The sequence below is a fragment of the Megascapheus bottae genome, chromosome 4, assembly GCF_031878675.1.
Source record: "Megascapheus bottae isolate mThoBot1 chromosome 4, mThoBot2.hap1, whole genome shotgun sequence".
Lineage (NCBI taxonomy): Eukaryota > Metazoa > Chordata > Mammalia > Rodentia > Geomyidae > Megascapheus > Megascapheus bottae.
Window position 1 is genome coordinate 28,565,968 of NC_143512.1, and position 21,022 is coordinate 28,586,989.

The 21,022-nt window shown below is 34.9% G+C and overlaps 1 protein-coding gene across 1 annotated transcript in view; it reads left to right on the plus strand.

The window, feature by feature from the left end:
* Window positions 1-21,022, plus strand: part of Kiaa0825 (KIAA0825 ortholog) — a 378,969-nt gene that overhangs the window by 174,861 nt on the left and 183,086 nt on the right. Inside the window, exons 18-20 of the mRNA XM_090331617.1 lie at window positions 361-517; window positions 4,407-4,565; window positions 6,607-6,701. Coding sequence (XP_090187743.1) covers window positions 361-517; window positions 4,407-4,565; window positions 6,607-6,701 — 411 coding nt within the window. The remainder of the gene's footprint in view (window positions 1-360; window positions 518-4,406; window positions 4,566-6,606; window positions 6,702-21,022) is intronic.

Below are 21,022 nucleotides of genomic sequence, written 5' to 3' on the forward strand. Positions count from 1 at the left end.
AAAGATATTTTTTAATTCTCCAAGAAAAAAATACCAATTATTTTTTACCTAGTCTTAAAAAGAAATGTTTTGTTTTCATCTCATAGCAATTTCAATAATTATAGTGATATGGAAGTGTTTTGTAGAAAGGAGTGTAATGCAATAAAGAAACAGTTTTAAAAATGATTCAATTTTTAAAGAAGCTTCATTCTTCCACTGTTTGTATAGCAGTGGAGATTTGAGAAGACTTACCTAGTTGAGTGAAATTTTCATGAGTACTTTGTATGAAATTTACATCTACTCTCCACAGTCAATCCTCTCTGATATTTTCCATCTCTAGTTCTTTTATCACTGAAAAATATTTTCTTCCTTTGTGTTTAGTGCATTTGTGACCGTGGAGAAAAGCACAGTTTTAGAAGGAGATACTGCTCTTGAACTGACTGAGCAGAAAATAAACACGATGGTCCTGGATCTCTGCCACAAACCAGGTGGCAGCGAGTACCTGAGGCAAATTTATCACATCATGCGGCTCAATGAGGTAGGGAAACGGCCTTTTTACCGAGCAATTAGGTGTGTACTGGCCTGAGGCAGCGTCTGCTGGCAGCTAAGGGTTAGTCAAGGAGGTGATAATACTTCTTAAAGTCAATACCAAACTCAATATTGCATTATTAATAGAATCTATTCAGCCCCGGCTGTTCTGCATTTGTATAGAAATAGCATCACTGAAACAGTGTAAGTTTTATTTATATGATTTAAACAATAACACGGCTCATAAATTCAGTTCAGTTCTGCATTGTAGAGACTAAAGGTGTAGTTTGGGAATTGTGTGTTTGTGGCTGTTAAGTTGATACTAAGATCTAGCATTTATGGAAATGAAATTATTTTTGAGGAGAGACAGCTATTTTCCTGAAAGAATCATGCATGTGTTGGTAAAATTGGGAGTTTTTTTATGTAATGCAAAAAAATTCTGGACCCAACCAGATTAACTCAAGAAAATTCATTTTAATGTTTCAATTGGGAAAAAAGTTATACTTGCCATTGTCTTTGTTCAGTTAATTCTCTGATCTCACTCATTGGGCTTCTCAAGAAAAATGTAAATAAAGACTTTGGAAGCTATTCAGTTGAACCAATGTTAAGTTGGCTAACTCAGATTTTATTTTGATTTGTATCTGAATTAGAATGTGGCATTTGCAGTTATGTTGGTATTTGTAAATGCATGAAAGTATTTTTGAAAAGTAAAAACTATATAATATGAATGAGGTAAACAAATAGAATTTTATTTTTATGATATAGGCCTTAAATACCAAATATAACAGAGGGATTAATTAAGTTCTATAACATTTTACAGATTGGTTATATGAAAGTTCTCCCAACCAGTAGCTGTCTGAGAATTATTTCATGTCATTATTATTTCCTAGATTTTATAGAGTTAATCAATCAAGTATTCAATGTTGTCTCAATACTGGAAATATAGTGCTGTGAGAAATGACCCTAAGACTAGAGATCAGTAGGCAATTGCTTCGAAGTAATGCATCCTACTCACTCTTGTTAGGGACTCTTCATAGCATTCTTGGTGTTAGTATTTGGAGAACTCTGGAAGGACTGGCCTTGCCTAAATTAAACTATTGTTTCAAAGTCATGCTCTTCAGTGGTAGATCCACTGGGTCTCCCAAATCAGCCAGAGTAATTATGATGATTACTGAGGAAAAGAGGTTGCAGAATGATTATTCTGGGAATTAGTAAAGTGGCATCACATAGTCTGGAGGATACTAATATCTAGTATAGATCGCTAGACTGATGGGAAGCTCAGTAATTACCAGTAATCAAAAGTTGTACTTCACATATGCCACTAGATATTACTAGAAAATGTAGGTGTATACAAGCATTTATGGGTCTAGACCCACAGAGAAATTATGTGGAGAAATGAATTAAGAGTCTTGTTCTTAAAATGAAAGTCGCATGAACCTATGATTGTAGATGAGTTCTGGACCTGAGCACAGACAAGAGAAGTCATGGCTGTAGGTTTGATGGTCTTCAGTAAATGTAGTAGTTGAAATCATCTGAAAGGAAAAGCACTTAAGTGGAGATAAGTAGAAAATATGTAAAGGATAGAGAAAGAAGCTTTGATGTAAATATTGTTAATGTATTATTCATCTTGAATAGATATATAACTGGTAATTTGACTATAGATAAAAGCAACAATTTAAATATTGGTACTAGAAATATTTGTTTATTTTACCATAAAAGTATACATGTTCTCAAGTTTCAGCTTTAATTTTCTACTCTGAAAGGACATGTAATTTAGTAATGTCAACTGAAACCTATTTTTCTTGTTTTCTATTTTAAAATATTTTTAAATTGTATTTTTATTATCTTTAGGACAATAATATGATAATTATTTCCTAGTGACAAATAGTTGAATATTCAAATTATCTAATATCATCAAGTGGAAAAGTGTTTTAGTACTGTTTTAAAACCCTCTAAGGTGAGGGTTCATCCAAATGAGGATTGTTTCAAGGAACACAGAAATTAATAGCTCTTTCATTTGCCTCAAAATAATATATCAAAATTTCATTTTTCATCTTTCTCATTAAATTCAAATAGGGCTTAGAGGTCCCTTTCTGTCACTGATTTTCAATACTGTACTGGACTCTTGCATAATGTTTTAGGGCAATAAGCAAACAGAAGGAGAAAAAGAAGCATTGACTGAACTGTGCAGAGATGCTCAAGAAAAAAAATGAAAATCTGAAGAAGTAGTTTTGATTAAATCCGATAAAGCAATGTCAGAGTAATATAGTGTTAGTTTTGTTTCATTTGAAAGTCCTTACATAGTCCATGAGTGCATTAAAGTAATGATCTTGCCTCAAACTCTCAAGAAACTGATGATCATCAATGTAGAAGAGAAAATGCCATTTTGTTCACAACTTGCAGTAGAGAACTCTTTATTTTTTTAGTAATGGGAACAAAATATCAAACTATATAGTTTATAGAAGAGGAATTTCAGTTATGAAAACATGTTAGCCATAACAAAGAATTATTTTCTAAGAAAAGAGAACATTTAAAATTTTAAATCATGATGAAGAAAACTTTTGGTTTGATCCAGTTACCTAAATTTAGGTATAAAATTCTTTTTGGGGGGAGTTTCATCATATCTAATATTATTTGGGAAATGCCTATGTGTACCCTACAGTACAGAATTTATTTTTCTAAAGAGATTGTCTCCGCAATGAATAAATTCAAGAAACAGCTATCACTATTATCTTTACCAATGGTTTCACTAGACTTTTAGAGATTTTTAACTTCTGAAATTTGTCTTCCACAAATTACACAGTGAGCAGTTGTAAAGCTATAGGGGAACAGAAATAAAGAAAATGCCATAGTGAACACAGATTATACATAGGACTCTAGCCTAGCAATTATCCCTCATAGGTCTTTGGCCTCAGGCCTGATTTTTGCCCTTTCAGAGCCAAGGGTTGAGTAGGATACTGAGCTAGAGTTTCTCAATTTTTCAATGCTTCCTCATCTCTTGGGAATTCCTGTTACCAGACAGAGTCTGATGTGGTAGGGATTACAATTCTATCTTTCTAACAAGTTCCCAGGTGAGGCTGACTCATCTGATCTGTGTACCAGATTCTCAGTAGTAAGAGTTTACAGATGATCTCTGAAGTTCTTTTAGCTCTAACATCCTGAACCTTACCCTAAAGGAAAAAAATCTATTACATAAAATTGTTATTTTTGTTTATTAAATATGCATTTGTTAGTTGATGGTAGACTTCTTAGTTATTTTAATTTGTTGTCCTACAAAGATAGCCCTATAAACTAAATTAGGATTATTCACCATTTTTTTAAGGGGTGGAAAATGAGGTATAATGAACTAAAACAGTCGTTTTGCCTAAGAGTATACTGGAACTTTGAAGCTCTGAATAGTAACTATTGAGCTTTTATAGAACCTTAATAGTTCTCAGTCCACAGCAAGGGACTAGAGCTTGTATTTTAAATAATTGTGCATCGACTAAAATTACATAGAGTAAAATACTAGTATATTTAGTGATGTGTCAAGCCTGGAGGAAGGAGCAAGTATACATGATGAAGGAAGAACAATCTTTTTCAGGGTTTGGGATCAAATTTTGGTAACCAGCAGGGCAACACATGAACCAGTGATGAGACAATGCCTGGTAAGAAGATTGGGAAATAGCCAGCATTCATGCAGTATGAAAGAGTTATTTTTTTATTTTAAATCTGTATCATACATTAATTAAACCTATTTTTGGTAGGTTTATTGCACTACTGATTGGTACTCTGCTATAACTCCATAATCTCACAAATTAATGGAGGGCTAAATATGGGTGTTGATCAGTTCACAGGTCAAAAGCAGAGTATTCTTTTCATCATCATGACTTGTACTTTCTTTTTTCCCCCCCATGAAGGAATATTTAAAAGAGCAACTGTTTTCCATGAATGGTTCAGAGGAAAAGCCATTGCCCATCCAGCCTTTAAAGATGCCCTTCAGGAGTGTGGAAGATCCGCCTTCTGCCTTTAACCCTTTCCGTGTGTATAAGGTGTTCAGTGAACACATGCTAGATCAAGTATGTGTCAACTAAATGGCAAATTTAACTTAAATGTATGGTTTTTTTTGCACAGGGAACACAATGCTTTGTCTCATCAGTTATATTTGCTAGGAAGCAATAGGTCATGTTTTTATTTATATAGCCAGCCCAGACTGACTTTTTAAAAGTTATTTTACCTTCTTTTCTTTTCTCCTTTTTTAAAATGAATTATTATTTCACAGTGGCATAGTATATGACTCATTTATGAACTAATAATTATTTTGTTTATTAGCATAAATTTAATTGTGCAAATGAGTTTCTTGATGATATTTCCACACTTATACATAAAGTACTTTGATTATTTATCTGCTTTCTAGTTTATCTTCTATTTGTGAAACTGATTTGTAGGTCTATAAAAACTTAACTTCTGATTGAGTTAGTTAGCAATGGACAGGGGAACATCCACTAGGCTGTAGCTAGAGAAACCTGAAGAACTAGTCATTTTGAAATGTCTTTCTCTTCCTTGATCATCCCACTGCCCCATACACAGTCACTGAAGACCTTGTGTCCTAAACAGTATCAGATAAATGTAGAAAAGAGTTTAAAGAGCACCACATTTCTATTGTAATTGACATGGGATACATTTACTTTTTCCCCCCTTTTCCCACCCCTTTTTCCCTCCTTTGTTTGGTGTGTCACTGGTTCCCTGGCAGGCTTCTCTGCCTCCTGTTTTCCCCTTAGAGATTTAGGACAAATTTCTTCGTTTTTTTAATAACCTTAGATATATTCCTTACATATAAAGTGAATTTTTTAATGACCATAGAGCCAAGATATTTACAATAAACTAAATTTGGTGAACACAGTGAAGCTCTCCATGACAGATTATGGAATTATTTAAAGGGTACATTTTAGTAGTTTCATCCTTCCACCAGTGCATTTGAAATCTGAAGTTGCTTTTCCTTTATTTATCTCTGACTGGCTTTTTCCCAGAAACTTCTTGACAGACAATTTGAACAGGGGAAAAGAGAAGGATTGCTTGACCTAGAGCTCTGATGAAAATGAGAATTAAAACAATGGCCTAATTCAGCATGCAGATAATATTTTTACCATGCCTGTTACAACTCTCGCCTACATTCATCAATACTGTGGTAGAATAAGACCTTCAAAGGCTGACAACCTGGGGCAGAATTCTCCTGCTCTATGACAGGATTGTAGTGCTCAATTAATCAGCAGGTGACAAGGGATCTCTCTTGTTGGATTTTAAGCATTAGACTGAACTCTTATTATCCAAGCTATTTAGTTTTAAGGAACAGAAACATCAATAATACTTTAAAACAAAATATATTATACAGTTAGAGTTTATTGGCTGCCTTCCTACCTTATACATTACTTTTCTCAAAAACATAAATAATAATTGTTGCTGTTAAATTATCCTTACTTCATTTAAATAAATGGCATGTTTTGTTGAGTTCTGAATTATTATGAGATTATTTTTCACAGTAATTTTTCTCTTTACTTCTCTGTGAAATTATCTATTAATGAGAAAAAGGATCATTTATGCCATTTACACTTGAAGGTATTTATAATCTTTCTTTTAAACCATTTTCTTCACCGAAATGTAATGTTGATAATCTACTCTCATTAGGCTTTGTCTTATATTTTGAGTCGTAGCACTTCTTAGATTTTATTTTTAATAGAAAATTTAGGTGTTAACAAAAGAATCTACAAAATGAGATGAAACATGAAAAACTTGCCAATTATTTTTCTTTATTTCTCAAAAAAATCACTCTCCCAAAGAAACTTGTTGAGTACATGCCATTAACACTCAAAAGAATAACGACTCAAGAAATTGATTTATATTTTTATAAATAATGACTACATCCCAAATGGATTTATGAATTAATTGCTGTCTTATTGGAATAAAAACCTTTTTCTGTGGACATGATTGATGTTATCTGTCTAAGTCCTTGTTCTAGGCCCCCCTCCTTCTTAGTTAGTCTATCACAGCTGGAGCTTTAATTTAGTGATCATATTAACTCTGATTAATAACAAACAATAGTGTCTTCTCATTTATCAACAGTCAGCCATCACAAAATGGAGCTGGAATTGGTCAAACTTACTGCCAAATTATCTCAGACTGGATAAGATGACCTTCAGTGTACTGCTCAAAAACAGGTACTAAAATTGCTACTTTATGGCGATGATAATGTGTGGTGTGTGTATATGTGTTTTTGTGTAGATGTGTGCATTTAAGTGTATGGGTCATTTTTTTTTGAAAAGTGAAAATTTTTATCAACATGGGAGTCTCTTTTGTTTTCTTCCTCTTTAGTCTCTCACCCCTAAAAGAAAATATGGCAAAAGTTATATAAGTATGACTTCTACATTCTCTTATCCATAATGAGCATGTGCAGAACAAAGTTATTTTAATATCAATTTTTAACAGCTTTGACTTTGTGAATTAGTATTTCACAATTATAAACATTAAAGATTACTGGCCTGAATATCTTTATATTCTACCTTTGTTTCTAACAATTTAATGAATGTTTACAAGATGTCAGACCAAAAGAGCTCACCTAATCAGAGAAACACGTAAGTAAAACTCTCATGAATAAATTTTTAACCTGTCAGTTATTTTAGCATTTTGATGTAGCATCAGTTGCATATTATTTTGTATACATACCTAACTAACTAGTATGATTCTGTAAAATAGTAATGTGAATACATATCTGAAGCCTACACATATACATTTCTTTGTATTTATGATTAATTAGCATATTCCAAAAATATTCAAATTTTTAGTGAAAACTATAAAACATAAATTCCAAAATTGAATTTTACATTTTCAAATTATAGACATCCACATTTGTATGAAGCTAGTTTATTTTCATATGTCTCTTGTAGCTGAAAATTATTTTGTGTTCAATCTTTGTTATATATTTCCATACCTTTTTGCAAGAATGTTGAGTACCATTTTTTTGGAAAGAGAAAATAATGACAATGACATAGTAAAAATGATCAAATCATCCTTACAAAACCTGTGTGCATGTAAGAACACTGCCACTCCCAGTTTTCTGGTGGTTAATTGGAGATGAGTCTCATGGACTTCTTGTACCCGGGCTGGCTTTCAACTGTGATCCTCAGATCTCAGCCTCCTGAGTGGTTAGGATTACAGGCGTGAGCCACTGACTGGTACTCAGCATAAAACATCTTTAAAAGGGGGAAATATAAATACTTTACAAATGGAGTATTTACAAAAAAGGCTGTTAGCTGGCCAATAAAAATTGTGGCTTAGGCATGTCATAATGACATTCTTAGTCTCTGATTCACATCATCCACCCACATGGGCCAAATTGAACAATGAAGAAGCTTCCCATTAAGGATAGGAATGCTCCTGCACCAAAACCATGCGCCATGCACCATGCACTGCAGTGGTACACAAGCTGTGCCCAAAGTTGCTTGGAGAACTAAGAGGTGGAGTTGACAGAAGAGAGAACTTCGTTCAAACTCTACTTACATGACATATACAAAGCATTATATGCCTATCTGGAAATAATTATTAGATGATAAGTGTCCTTTCTCTGCTACTTGAAAGGGTTTGATTTTGTGTAGAACTGTATTACAGTCTGCTATTTTTTTCTTCCGCTGTGAATCATTGCTTCCACTTCTGTAAATGGTAGTCTACAGGCAACACACCCTTCAAAACTTAAAACATTTGCAATCTATAGTAATCCACTTTGAATGGAATTTGTGTTTTAACCAGAATTATATATTGTTATTTTCATTTAATAATTTTATATATACTTTAATTAGATCAGTAACCATTAAAGTCTCTATCCCTGAAATATGTATAGGAGTGAGTAAGAGGAAAGAACTCCCGGTGTCTAGAAATAACAGGTCAAAATGGTTTCTTGAAAAAGGTCATGAATTTTTAATAAAAACAGCTAGAATCTCATCTTAATAAGAGCCTTAGATTTTTCAAGAATGGTATGAAAAGCATTGTGCTGCAAACTACTGCTTACCATGAGCCACAATGAACCTAATTGATTTTTCTTAGAAGAAAGGAAGACACCTGAGAGGATTTAATCTCTTCTCCCCCATGTCCATTTATTTCCCAAATCTTATGAGTTTGGATTGCTTTTGAACCAGTAAGGGAATTGTACTTCTCCTTGATTTTTCTTCCTTTTTTTCTTTCTTTCTTTTCTTTTGGACTTTCCTGAAATTATTTTTTAATAGGGCTTTAAATTTCTGGCCAATATAGTTATCTCAAAGATGTATACATATATATATATATGAGTTTGTGTGTGTGTATGAAAAAACATATGAGTATATGAAAATTTTTAGAGAGTTGAATATATCATTTAGTATCTAGCAGGTGTAACATAGCTATGATCTTTGGTATTAGGGGTATTAGGCCAAGCTGCAGAAGAAACCCAGAGCAGCTCAACTAAATACGTATCCTTACTTTTTTCTTATCATCTCACTAAGTAAACAGCAACATCTTTTTACCCTCTTCGTTGATACCATACATATATTAATATCTATCTCCACATTATGGCTATGTATATATACCTATATATAACAGGTAGACTGCTGTGAATTTAACTATTTTGAGATGCTGGAAATGAGCCAGACCTCCTTCAACACACACACACACATACACACACACACACACACACACACACACAGAACACACACACACACACACACACACACAAATGGAAATGGGAAAGTCTTCCTGGGTTTTCAGGAACTTATATTTGACTATAGATTTCCTTACCTTAAAAACATAAGAATACATATGTATCTACTTCATATAGATCATACTCTACCACCTGAACCACAGCGCCACTTCTGGCTTCTTGGTGGTTAATTGGAAATAAGAGTCATATAGACTTTCCTGACTGGTCTGCTTTCAAACTGTAACCCTCAGATCTCAGCCTCCTGAGTAGCTAGGATTACAGTCCTGAACTACGGACATCCCACTTGATTTTTGAGGCATTAGAAGACACATATAGTAGCTGAGACCTTCGTAAGAGACTCTGAATACATATTAATGATATATGTGTTTCAATTTAGAATGTTTGCCATTGTAGGAAATAAAGACTCCTTAGAGGTTCAGAAAATCAACATATGCATCAGCTCTACAGTTTTACCTTTAATGCTCTATAAGAATAAGTACAGAGATTGTACATTGATCTTTTGTAGTAATAAAAGTTCTTTCCATAGTTTCTCACTGTTCATGCCTAGCCTCATTCTCACCCACTTCAAAATAAATCCAGTCTAGCAAATGAGATGGTGATTGTATTTTCTGGAGAGGCACCAAAGGAGCATTCTATTCCTTCATTCATGGCGGATCTCCAGATTGCCATTTTGATATTGTTTTCCTTGTCACCGAAACAAATTTATGGTGCTTCTTTTTTCTTTACCTTATTTATTCCAGATTAATTCCCAGGAATTGTGGTATTGAAAATAATCTCTGAATACAGTGTAATGCTATGCTATTTCAACCATCTAAATATACTGCATATGAGTTTGGCTTCAAGTTGAGCAAACACAATTAAATATGATGGCAGGAACAGCAGAAGGGGTGGTGGTGGCAGATTTCTGGCTATCACTTTGGGACTTTTCCAGGTGGACAATAACCATGCATCTGAGAGGAAACAGAGATTAGAAAACACGTTGGAAAAGAGCCATTGATCTGTGGAGTTGATTGTTTGCTTTTAATAATAATAATTATTCAAGTGCCTTTCCCTGTATCAGATGACAGTGTAACCCTGTGGTGTGCAGAGGGTAGAAAATACTGTCTCTGGCCTCAAACTGCACTCTCTAGTGACCATTCTCAGGCTGTGTTTCCATTAGCACAATGTTTATGGGTGCTTGTAGCAGTAAATTCCTGGTACAGCAGCAGGCTTCCTGGTGATGGAAAGGTGGGTTTAAGGAAAAGGGAGGCTTGATTTTATGAGTGCACACCTCACAGCCATTACATGCATTACATATGTCATCATATTCAAATTTGGTTGTTTTGTATTTTATTTCATGTTCTGCCTCCCTAAAGACACATTTCTATTTCCTGTCAAAGGCTCAGACTCCATGATTCCTTACCAGGATTCATGCCATCCCAAAGTCCTACGCAACATGGCTTTTCCTAGAGATGGTTAGATGAGTAGCGAGAATACACAAATTTAACACTGTCCTCAGACCTGTTAGAGCTAAAGGGTTTGGCATCTGAACCAAACAAACTCATAAATGTGTATTTTATTATTCTGGTGGAAAACTTGGGTATATCTGTGGTCCTTTGTAGTGTTTTTTGTAAAATATTTTCCCACAAAGCTCCTTTGACCCTCACTCTAACTATGTAATGAAAGACAGGTATGAGCAAGGTTGGAAAATATGAAACTACATGCTCTAGATCACAGGTACTAAGTCTGTGCCGCTGATACCACAAAGGAAGACTCTGGCTCTCTATCTGGTGCTTTATCTACTCTGTCAGTTTTTAGTAACTATCATAATTATGATGACAGTGAAGATAACAGAGATACTTTGACTCATGATTGGCATGATTTACATGAAATAAATAGCGATATTCAAACCTAATCTCACAGTAACCTTGTAAAGGACATGTATACTATCATGTTTATTGCTGGAGGAACAATGGCTCCATGAGCAGAGCTCTGAGAGAAGGTACTCAGATTCTGGTTCAAGTTCAGGCTGTTACCATATCTCTGCAATGCTGCTGTAGAGTTTTGCTTACTTCATTCACTCAACAAACACTTTAGAGCACCTGCTGTGTTGAAAACATTTATTTCGAATGAAATTAGTATTTCCTAAAAGTTATCATATACATTTATGCATTGTATGTTGGATAACCAGGGGCCCGTGTATCTGATGGCTATGCTAGTTTGTGTAGCTATACTCTATGCTATTTGCCAAGTGACAACACATTTCTCAAGCATGTTCCCAACATGGAACAATACCTGATTTCCTTAATCCACAGTTTTCCATCCATTTGAATTTTCACGGTGTTTGCTTCCCTATTACAATATGTACACCTCTCTCAGCAACTGGCTTACCACTAGCTACTTGAGCAGGAAGTGACTCTCCCAAAATTATTTCCTCAATTCCAGTTTAGTTTCTGTCATCTCCAGTCATTTGGAGAAAGAGAGCCTTCTATTGAAAAACCTGAGAGCTTCAGTGGTTACTGAGTTTGGAGAGCTCATGAGTTTGGACTTGCACCACTAGACAAGGAGAATCATCTTGAAGCAGCAGAGTGACAAGAATTTTAAAACACTGTGATCACCAACGTAGGACAGAATAACCAAAAGGAGGATAGCTTTGTTAGAGACCTAGGACTAAGGGAGTGATAACACATTAAAGACAAGGAAGAATACATCAGATGTAGAAGTTAGGGATTCAGAAAAAGAACTAGGCAGCACTGGGGTTTTGGACCTAGAGTATTGTATTTGCTAAGCCAACACTGTACCACAACTGTTCTTTTTTCTTTCTGTCTCCTCTCCTCTTCTCTCCATCTCTCCCAGGACTCACCTTAATCCTCCCTTCCTCTCCCCTGACTTCCCTTTTCCTGAGTCCTCTTCTCACCTCTCCTCTTCTCTTTCCTTTTCTTCCCCTACCCTCCTACCCTTGTCTCCGATATACCTGGGATTATAGTTGTTGCCACCACTTCCAGTTTGTCTGCTTGGAGGAGATTTATTAACAACTTTTGCCTAGACTAGCTTCCAGTTACTATCCTCCTAGTCTGCACTTCTCACATAGCTGAGATTACAGGCTTGAGCCACTGCATCTGGTTTGGAAACAGTATATTGTCAAAATTAGGCATGATATACTTCCTCTTTGTATACAGTGTGGTTCTAGGGTCCTTAAGGTAAAGAGATGCTGTGCTTTTCTTCAGAGTGTGTCACTTGCTCTTATTCTTGCTGCAAAGAACTTTACACACTTCACAATGTTGGTACAAATGCCATAGATGTACAAGCATGAGATCTGTGCAATTAGTCAGCTATATTACCTGCAGGGATGTGGTTCCATTCTGGGAAAAGACCAATTCTCTTATATTTGAAGAGATTTTATTAGTACATATTTATTTAAGGTAACGGATACAATGTAAGTAAAAGATCCACATTTCTTTGATTAGAAAGCAATCTAAATAAACATGGTAAATGCTATTGACAGAAATGTAGAATTGGCAGTATTTTGAGAAAGACTGGATAAAGTATTTTCTCAAATACAGGCATGGGAGAATTTTTTGCTTGTCTAAATGAACCAAAATGTACTTCATAATGAATTTCTTCTACCTAATTATTCATTCACATGGATTTTTGTCCTGAGTTAGAGCTATTTAAAACATGCTGTATAGAATGCATTCTTTGTTTCAGTCACTATTCTTTAAGTATTTCCCTGGTCAAGTCTTTTTTAGATCCCAAAGCCACTGTGATGAGTTCCTGCAAAATGTTTTAGCATAGGTTCCATTGCAAACAGCCATCAAAGGTCCACTGGTTTAGTTAGACTGAAAATGGGGAGTATTGACAGCTTTAGGGATTATTGATCATCATTAATGATGTTTATTTATCATGTTGCTGTGTCCACACAAGATGAGGAAATGATCCTTCAAAGTATTTTAACTATGGCATAATTATGAGAGAAATTTAATGTCTACAACTAAATGTTATAATAAATTAGAGCTACAACTAATAGTGTGGTTCATGTTATTATGTATAATAGTATTGTTAATGCTTTGCAAGTAATTATGTATAAGTGTTATTAATTTTCAGATACTTTTGTACCTACAGAAGTTTCTTGTACTATATGGGAAACTCACAGGATGTATATCATGGATCGAGCTTTAAATCTGTGCTTTTTTCTTCAAAATTTGAGATCTTTGACTTTTTTAATTGAAATATTTTAAGATACAGTCTATTCATATTAATATTGAAATTTAGTTTTTATAATAAATCATCTATGTATCTATCTACATACTTACGTAGTTTCAAATAGTACAAAAAAAGATGAAATATAAACGTCTCCTCTAGCCCTTCAAATATCTCCTGTCCTATTTGTAACCATTTAAAATATTTCTGCTTTTGTTTAGTTTGACTATTAAGTTTAAGGAGATGGTACATTACTATTTTTTTTGCCAGTCCTGAGCTTGAGCTCAGGGCCTGAGCCCTGTCCTTGGTTTTTCTCAAGGTTAGAACTCTACCACTTGAGCCTCAGTACCACTTCCAGCTTTTTTCTATGTATATGATACCAAGGAATCAAACCTGGATCTTCATGCATGCTAGGCAAGCACTCTACCACTAGGCCAAACTCGTGGCCCATACATTACTATTTTTACAAACTTGCCTCCCTAAAATTATACTATTGATTTCTTGCAAGTAGACAAAATAATTTAACTTGCACTACCACATTTTTCTCTTCTTTTGAAGTTCAATAATAATGTTAATTTCAGTTCCTTTCCAAGTTACCTTTGTGTGATATGATAAAATCAAGACAGTGAACTAGGTTCTCTGTTTATTTCCTACCAAGACTAATTGAATGGAGACTACAGCTAATGTAAAAATGACTCACTAAGTGGAAGCTAAACACTTACCTGTGTATTGCAGTGATGGTTTCTTCACTGAATTTCTCTTTTAAATTCACTATTTGTCCAGTGAGTGAACATTAAGATGCTATGACCAAGTTAGAAAATGAACTATCAGGTGGGGTTGGGGAGAAAGGGACCACAGTTGTATTTAGCCCAATGAATGGAGAGTATTGAGTTATAGATTCTTTCATATTCTTTCGGAAGGCACTCAGAGATGTGTAAGCAATTGCAGGGCCTGTATAATTCACAGTAATTCATTTTATCTAAATGGTGTTGCAGTAGACTGTCATTAACATTCTATTTGGCTTAATTTTATATGGTTTCAATGAGATGTTTCTGCCTGGGGAACTCTTGTACAATTGCCGGCTCTTCAGCTGTGATGTGCTGGTTTAAAAGTGGCCTTGGTTGTATAGAAGAGGTGTACCTGATTTGTTTTGCTCTTCATCACTGCATGTTCTTGCATCCTGTTCTGGAGTTGCAGTCTGTTCTTTGGAGCTCAAGTTTGTCTCTTGACAGCACTGAGGATGCTCAGAAGATCTGGAGTGGGGGTGCCACACTGTGTGTTTATGTCTGTTTCTCTGAACTGGCTTATGTGGGATAAACTTAAACTGTACTTACGGATCCCCTAGGGTTTCTGAAAAACCAAGTGAAGCTGTTTCCAAATTAATTGTCTATTTATTACTTTTAGCCCATAATGTAACAAGTATTTTAGGAAATGAAATTTGACTTTGGCCAAACAATGTATATGTCTACGAGCTTTTCTTTTTAATGACAAGTCTGAAAATATGCATTTGTTAGAAATAATGTTGCTACAAGAAAGAATATTTGCTTCCTCTCACATATTTTATTTAATAATTTTACTTCTCTACAAGCAAAACATCATACAATTTAAAAATGAATTTCCTCAAAGTATTCAGTTTGCTAATATGGTTTTAATTTTCTTCATTATGCTATGGTGGAATGTTGCCATACTCTGAAATGTGCAGTTTATCTCTCTGGAGACAGCAGATGGTGTGACTAATCCATCTTTTGGTATAGTATTTACCACTAGACATGGTATCTAGGACTGTATAAGCTGCATTAGATGGAAGCTTGCTCTCAAAGAGCTTTCTTTATCTTGTCCTAATGCCAGTGTTTTACCATTTTTAAATATTAGAAAACAAAAATTTAAAAAGGTCTGGGCACTTTAAACAGCATCTTTTTTCTTAGTTTATGTAGGAAAATAATTGATAGAAGCTATTTTATTATGTGTTAGTTTTCTGTTACTATAATAGGATAACTGAGAAAACCAACTTAAAAAGAAGAAAGGTTTGTTTTGGCTCACAGTTTAAAGGATTCCATTCACAGACCACTGGGCCCTTTGCTTTGGGTCTTGTATCAGGTCAGTACCTTATAATAGCAGCACTAGGAAAAAAATATTTATCTCATCTTCAGGAACATAAAAAAAAAACGTGGTAAGACCAGAGTCCACATTTCCCTATGTGAGGACAGCCCCCAATGACCTAACTTAGGCTAAGACTAAGATAGTTATGACCTTCTAGAAATGGATAACTTTGTATCTGAAGGAGATTCCATACTTCTTGGTCATACACAGAAAGTATTTGCTAGCAAACAATAGTATTGTGTAATCTACAAAATATATTGTGCTGCAAGAGGGGAGGTATACTCAAGGTGAGGCAGGTATACACATGAAAGGGGAAGAATACAGTCATAACCATCAATGCATATCCTACAGAATTAAGAAAACTGAGGGGAAGGGTGAGGTTGGGAGGGATTGGGGGGAATGTTGAAAGGGGAGTATGGATTAAGATGTACTATATTCATAAACTGCTTTGTTAGATGGCAACTCCTTTGTGCTATCTAACATAAAAATGTATATTATTTTTCCAGTCCTGGACCTGGAACTTAGGGTCTGCACACTATCCTTGGACACGTTTTGCTGAAGGCCAGTACTCTGATACTTGAGCCATAGTACCACTTCTGGCTTTTTCTGTGTATATGGTTCTGGGGAATCGAACCCAGAGCTTTGTGCATGCTAGGGGAGCATGCTACCATTAGGCCACCCTCCCAGCCCAATAAAATGAATTTTTTAAATGGAGGAAAAAGGAACCGATCCATCCCATTATTGAGTCCAGCATGAACTTGAATAAATAAATATATGCAAGGCTACTCATTTACCATCCATCAGATCTTCTCTGGGCCCAGCAGATAAAGAGATCTCAGACACAGGCCATGCTGTCCAGTAACTAAGTATAGTAAAGGAGAATCATTTAAAAGCACAGTGGTTATTTTAATTTTTTATTGTAATGTATAAAGGGGTTACAGTTACATTCGCCAGATAGTAGGCGCATTACTTCTCACACATTAATACCCCTTCTCATGTTTTTGTCCCCATTCCCTCTCCCTGCCCCCTCCCAATCATCTTGTTTTTCCCCTTCCCTTTCCTATTTCAAATAAACAAATAAACATATATACAACATGCCAGGTAACAAAGTCAGATACAGTAGCAATATAAGATTAATCAAAGGGCAACAAAAAAGAAGAGAAATAACAGTACATTAAGAACAACAGTAACACAGGATAAAGCTCTTGTTTCCATCTTCTGGAGATCCTTTCATTTAATCTCATCCTATATGGCCTTATGTACACAGGTTTTGCTTTATTGCTAGGAGAGTCCAACTTGTGTACTAATGATTACAAATGAGGGAAACCATTGAGCCTAAGTTCCTTTTGTCTGGCTTACTCCACTTAATAAGATCTTTTCTAAGTCTTTCCATTTCCTTACTAATGGGGATATGCTATTCCTTCTGATGGCAGCATAGAATTTCATTGTGTATAAACACCACATCTTGTTGATCCAATCATCTACTGAGGGACATCTGGCTTGGTTCCATCTCTTTGCTATGGTAAATAGTGCTGCAATAAACATTGTTGTGCCAGTGGTTTTAGTATGCCCTTGTTTCTGGATGATTGGGTAAATGCCAAGGAATGGAATTGTTGGGTCATAGGGGAGCTCTATGTTTAGTCTTTTCAGGAATCACCATACTGCTTTCCATAGTGGTTGAGGAATTTACACTTCCACCAACAGTGTAGTTGCAATCCCTCATGGCCACATCCCCACCAGCATCTGTTATTAGATTTCTTGATCATGGCTATTTTAACTGGAGTGGGGTGGAATCTCAAGGTTTTGATTTGCATTCCTTTTATGGGAAGAGATGTGGAGCATTTCTTCATGTGCCTATAGGCCATTCTTATTTCTTCTTCAGAGAAGTTTCTCTTTAATGCTTTAGCCCACCTTTTAATGGGATGTCTGTTCTTTCAAGATTAGTTTTGGAGTGATTCAATTTTTTGAGCTGTAGATATATTTTAGATATGAGGCCCTTGTCTGTTGTATGGTTAGTGAAGAACTTCTCCCATTCTGTGGGCTTTCTATTTGACTTGCTAGCTATGTCCTTTGCCTTATTTTTAATAGAGGTTTCCATGGAAGTACAATGAAAGAGCCATAGTTTTATTTTCTAGTTCAACTAGAGATACCAGTCTTTACTGTAGGATTAAGTATTTTATGTTTTTTTGATAAGCAAAATAACTGTAAGTACTATCCTATAAACTTATGACAATCAATCAGTGGCATACTGGAATAATGTAGAAAGAGTATTCAAAAAAACCCCACAAGCCTCTATCTGATCAATTAGATCAAAATTTCAATAATTTTAAAATTTGTTTTCATATCATTCACTTATTTTTCTGACAAGATTCATACATTCTTGTTCATTTGTAGAGTAGAAGCCTAAAATGATATTACTGCTGCAGCTACTGATGATGATTACGGTAATGATGATAATGACATTGAGTGAGGATGATTGAATACAAGTGTAAAGGAAAGATAGTCAGGGAGGGGTTATAGAGAAAAGGATGGGAAAAAAAGGAGAAAAGGAGAGGATATTGTGGATACATGTTAGGTGTATTTGTGTATAGAAAGTGTGTGTTTATGTATATCTTGTAATGAAACTCACTAAATACTGAAAATGTGAGGACAAGGAAGGGAGGAGTATAAATATAATTAATTGGAGAAACCTTTAAAGTACACTGTATTCAGTTCCAGAATTATCAATGGAACCATCCCATATTGTGCTAATCAAAAAATTAAATCATTGATACAAAAGTGAATATTTGTGGAAATTGTAGAATACTTTTTGAATGCTTAAGCAACTATTGTTAATACTATCAAGTAAAGTTCTTAAAGGAATGGATTTTTTTTAGCCAAAAATTAGCACTTCCATCTATTTTCAAATAAAAGTGTTACAAATTGAGTGTGATATGTAATTCAATATTTTTGATACTGTAGTTTCTACTATAGACCTCAAACAGGAAATTGGATAGCAATGATTGTGATGATAATTAAGAAGTGTCATAAGACTAAGGCAAATATTTATTTTTACAGTGTTGGTATATATATAAATATAAATAGTATTTCTACTCAGTCAATTTTAACTTCAATGAATGGAAACTTTGTAATAGAGATCTGAATAATTGCATCGCAGTAACATATAAGTGACCTGGTCACTGGTACATGAACAGTGATAAAGAAGATTTCTTAATCTAATGACTTAGAATATGAAAACAGCTAGAATAGAATACTTATTTTCTCTACTTATTGATAGCAGTTAAAATATGGTGATTCCTTCTGCTTTTTGAATACAGATATGGTTTGCACTGTATATATAACTACCAGAAAGGAATGGTGGTTTCAAATCTCAAACAAAGAATGAAAGTTATTTATGTTTACAATGAATTTTAGGGGTCCAAGTATGGTGACTTGTGCTTCTAACTTCAACTATGTGTGGAACAATGATAGAAGCACCACAGATCAAGGCCAGCCTATTTGAAAGTATGAATGCAAGAGAAAAAGAAAGGAAAAGAAAAATGGCAACAAAGGAAAAAAAAAGCCTCTTGCTCCCATTCCCTGGAGTTCATTTCAGTAAATATTATTTTATATGATTGAATGCACATCAGTTTTGCACCTTTCTGTTGTTCTCCTAAGAATATCCTTGGTATAATTGTCTTTGAATGCTTAGAGATATATCATGTCCTAATATATTGTTTTACTTATTTTTTAACCATTCAGTGTGGATTGATAGGCACATGCTAACTTCCACAAATGAGGGAAACCATGTGTCTGGCTTACTTCACTGAATATAATTTTTTCATGTCTTTCCATTTCCTTGTGAATGGTACACTATCATTCTTTGTGTGGGATGTTTGTTTATCCATATTTGGAAGTGGAAGGGGGAACAAAAATGGAGGAACAAAGGCTGAGCAAATGCAGCAGTGGTGCACGCTAGACAGGTTGAAAATGTATGATTTAACTTATGAATGGGGATGGGAGGGAAAAACTAGGAGAGAGAGGAAGAGGGTAACGGGTGTCATTGAAAAAATGTACTTTTTACTTGACTTATGTAACTATACATCACCTTTATAATAACACAAATATTTTAAAAAGAATAAGAACCAATGCAAAATATACAACAGGTAAGACTCAAGAGAGCCCTAAGCTAGCCAGCATAGGCCTTGAGTTAAAACTTCAGTACTACTAAAAGAAAAAAAGGAGAAATAAGCAAACAAAAAAGGCCAGATGTAGTGGTGCATGCATGGGATCCTGGCTATGTGGGAGATAGAGTTACTAAAATTATTATCTGAGGCTGGCCCTGGGCAAAAGCATGAATTCTTATCTTAAAAATAGGCAGAAATGATGGGTTGTGGATGAAGTGCTAAGTTGCTTGCTTAAAATGTGCAAGGCTCCAAGTTTAAAACAGTACTACCAAAAGAAAAAAGTGAATTTCACTATTAATTTAAATATTATTGGTGTTCAAAGTACAAAAATGCTTCCTTCAACAAGAAAGCTAGTAGGGATCCTTAAAGGGAAACAGGTTCCTATCACCTGAAACTGCATTCCGCCCTCCTTTAGCCTGCCCTAGACTGTATGTACTTCAGCTTTTTCAGTTTAATCTCTTCTCTTTGTCCCCTCTTGCCTTCTTCTGTAGTTCACACTTTCAGAGGAAGGGAGTTAAATGTATATGTTCAAAAGCTTTTCAAGTCAGTTGCACTGTTGCCTTGAGTTTTAAAGTACATCTGAGAATGTCAGCCACACTTCAAGTGGACCACATGAAGGTGAGCAATGTGAAATTAAGCTTAAAAATTCCTCAGATCAATCATTTATAGATCCTAAAAGCCAAACGCCTGACCTGTCATAAATTTGAACTTTCTTACTTCTGAAAACAGATTCTGCATATAGCAAAAGATCAGTAATATAGAAATTCTCAACAGAGAACTTGGTTGCTATTCTACAAGTTGACACTGTGAAATATGTCATGGAGGAAAGCCTTTTTTTTCCATGTTACTCTTTAGATTGGCACGTTATGACAAAGCTACATTCATGTGACTTGAATACATCTTGTGTCTAGTTTTACATACATGCTTTTTGACTTGTCTAGAAAATGACATATTGAGGTTTTCATTAGCTTTAACCAGGTGTGATTTTTTAATGGAAGCTACACGGGCAGGACGGCAGTTGAGGGGAATAAACCAGTGAAGCTCAGAAAGGCCGCAGCCCTCCTTCAGATGGTAACAATGAGCTGAAGGACTCATTAATCAACCACAGAGTCACAGGTGTGATAACTTGCCTAGGAGCTGCCAACAGACTGTGAAAGTCACATCCGACAGGCTGAATTGTCAAACTAGACCCATCCATAAACATTTTCACGCAGCAAAATTCCAACTCTTTTGTCTTTTCAGATGTGATTTGGAACTGTTAAATTTCTTCCAAACCATCTTTGAAGTGTTGTCATAAAATTCATATTTTTGAAAAAGAATCAGATATAGCATTCTTCTCTTCCATATTGTT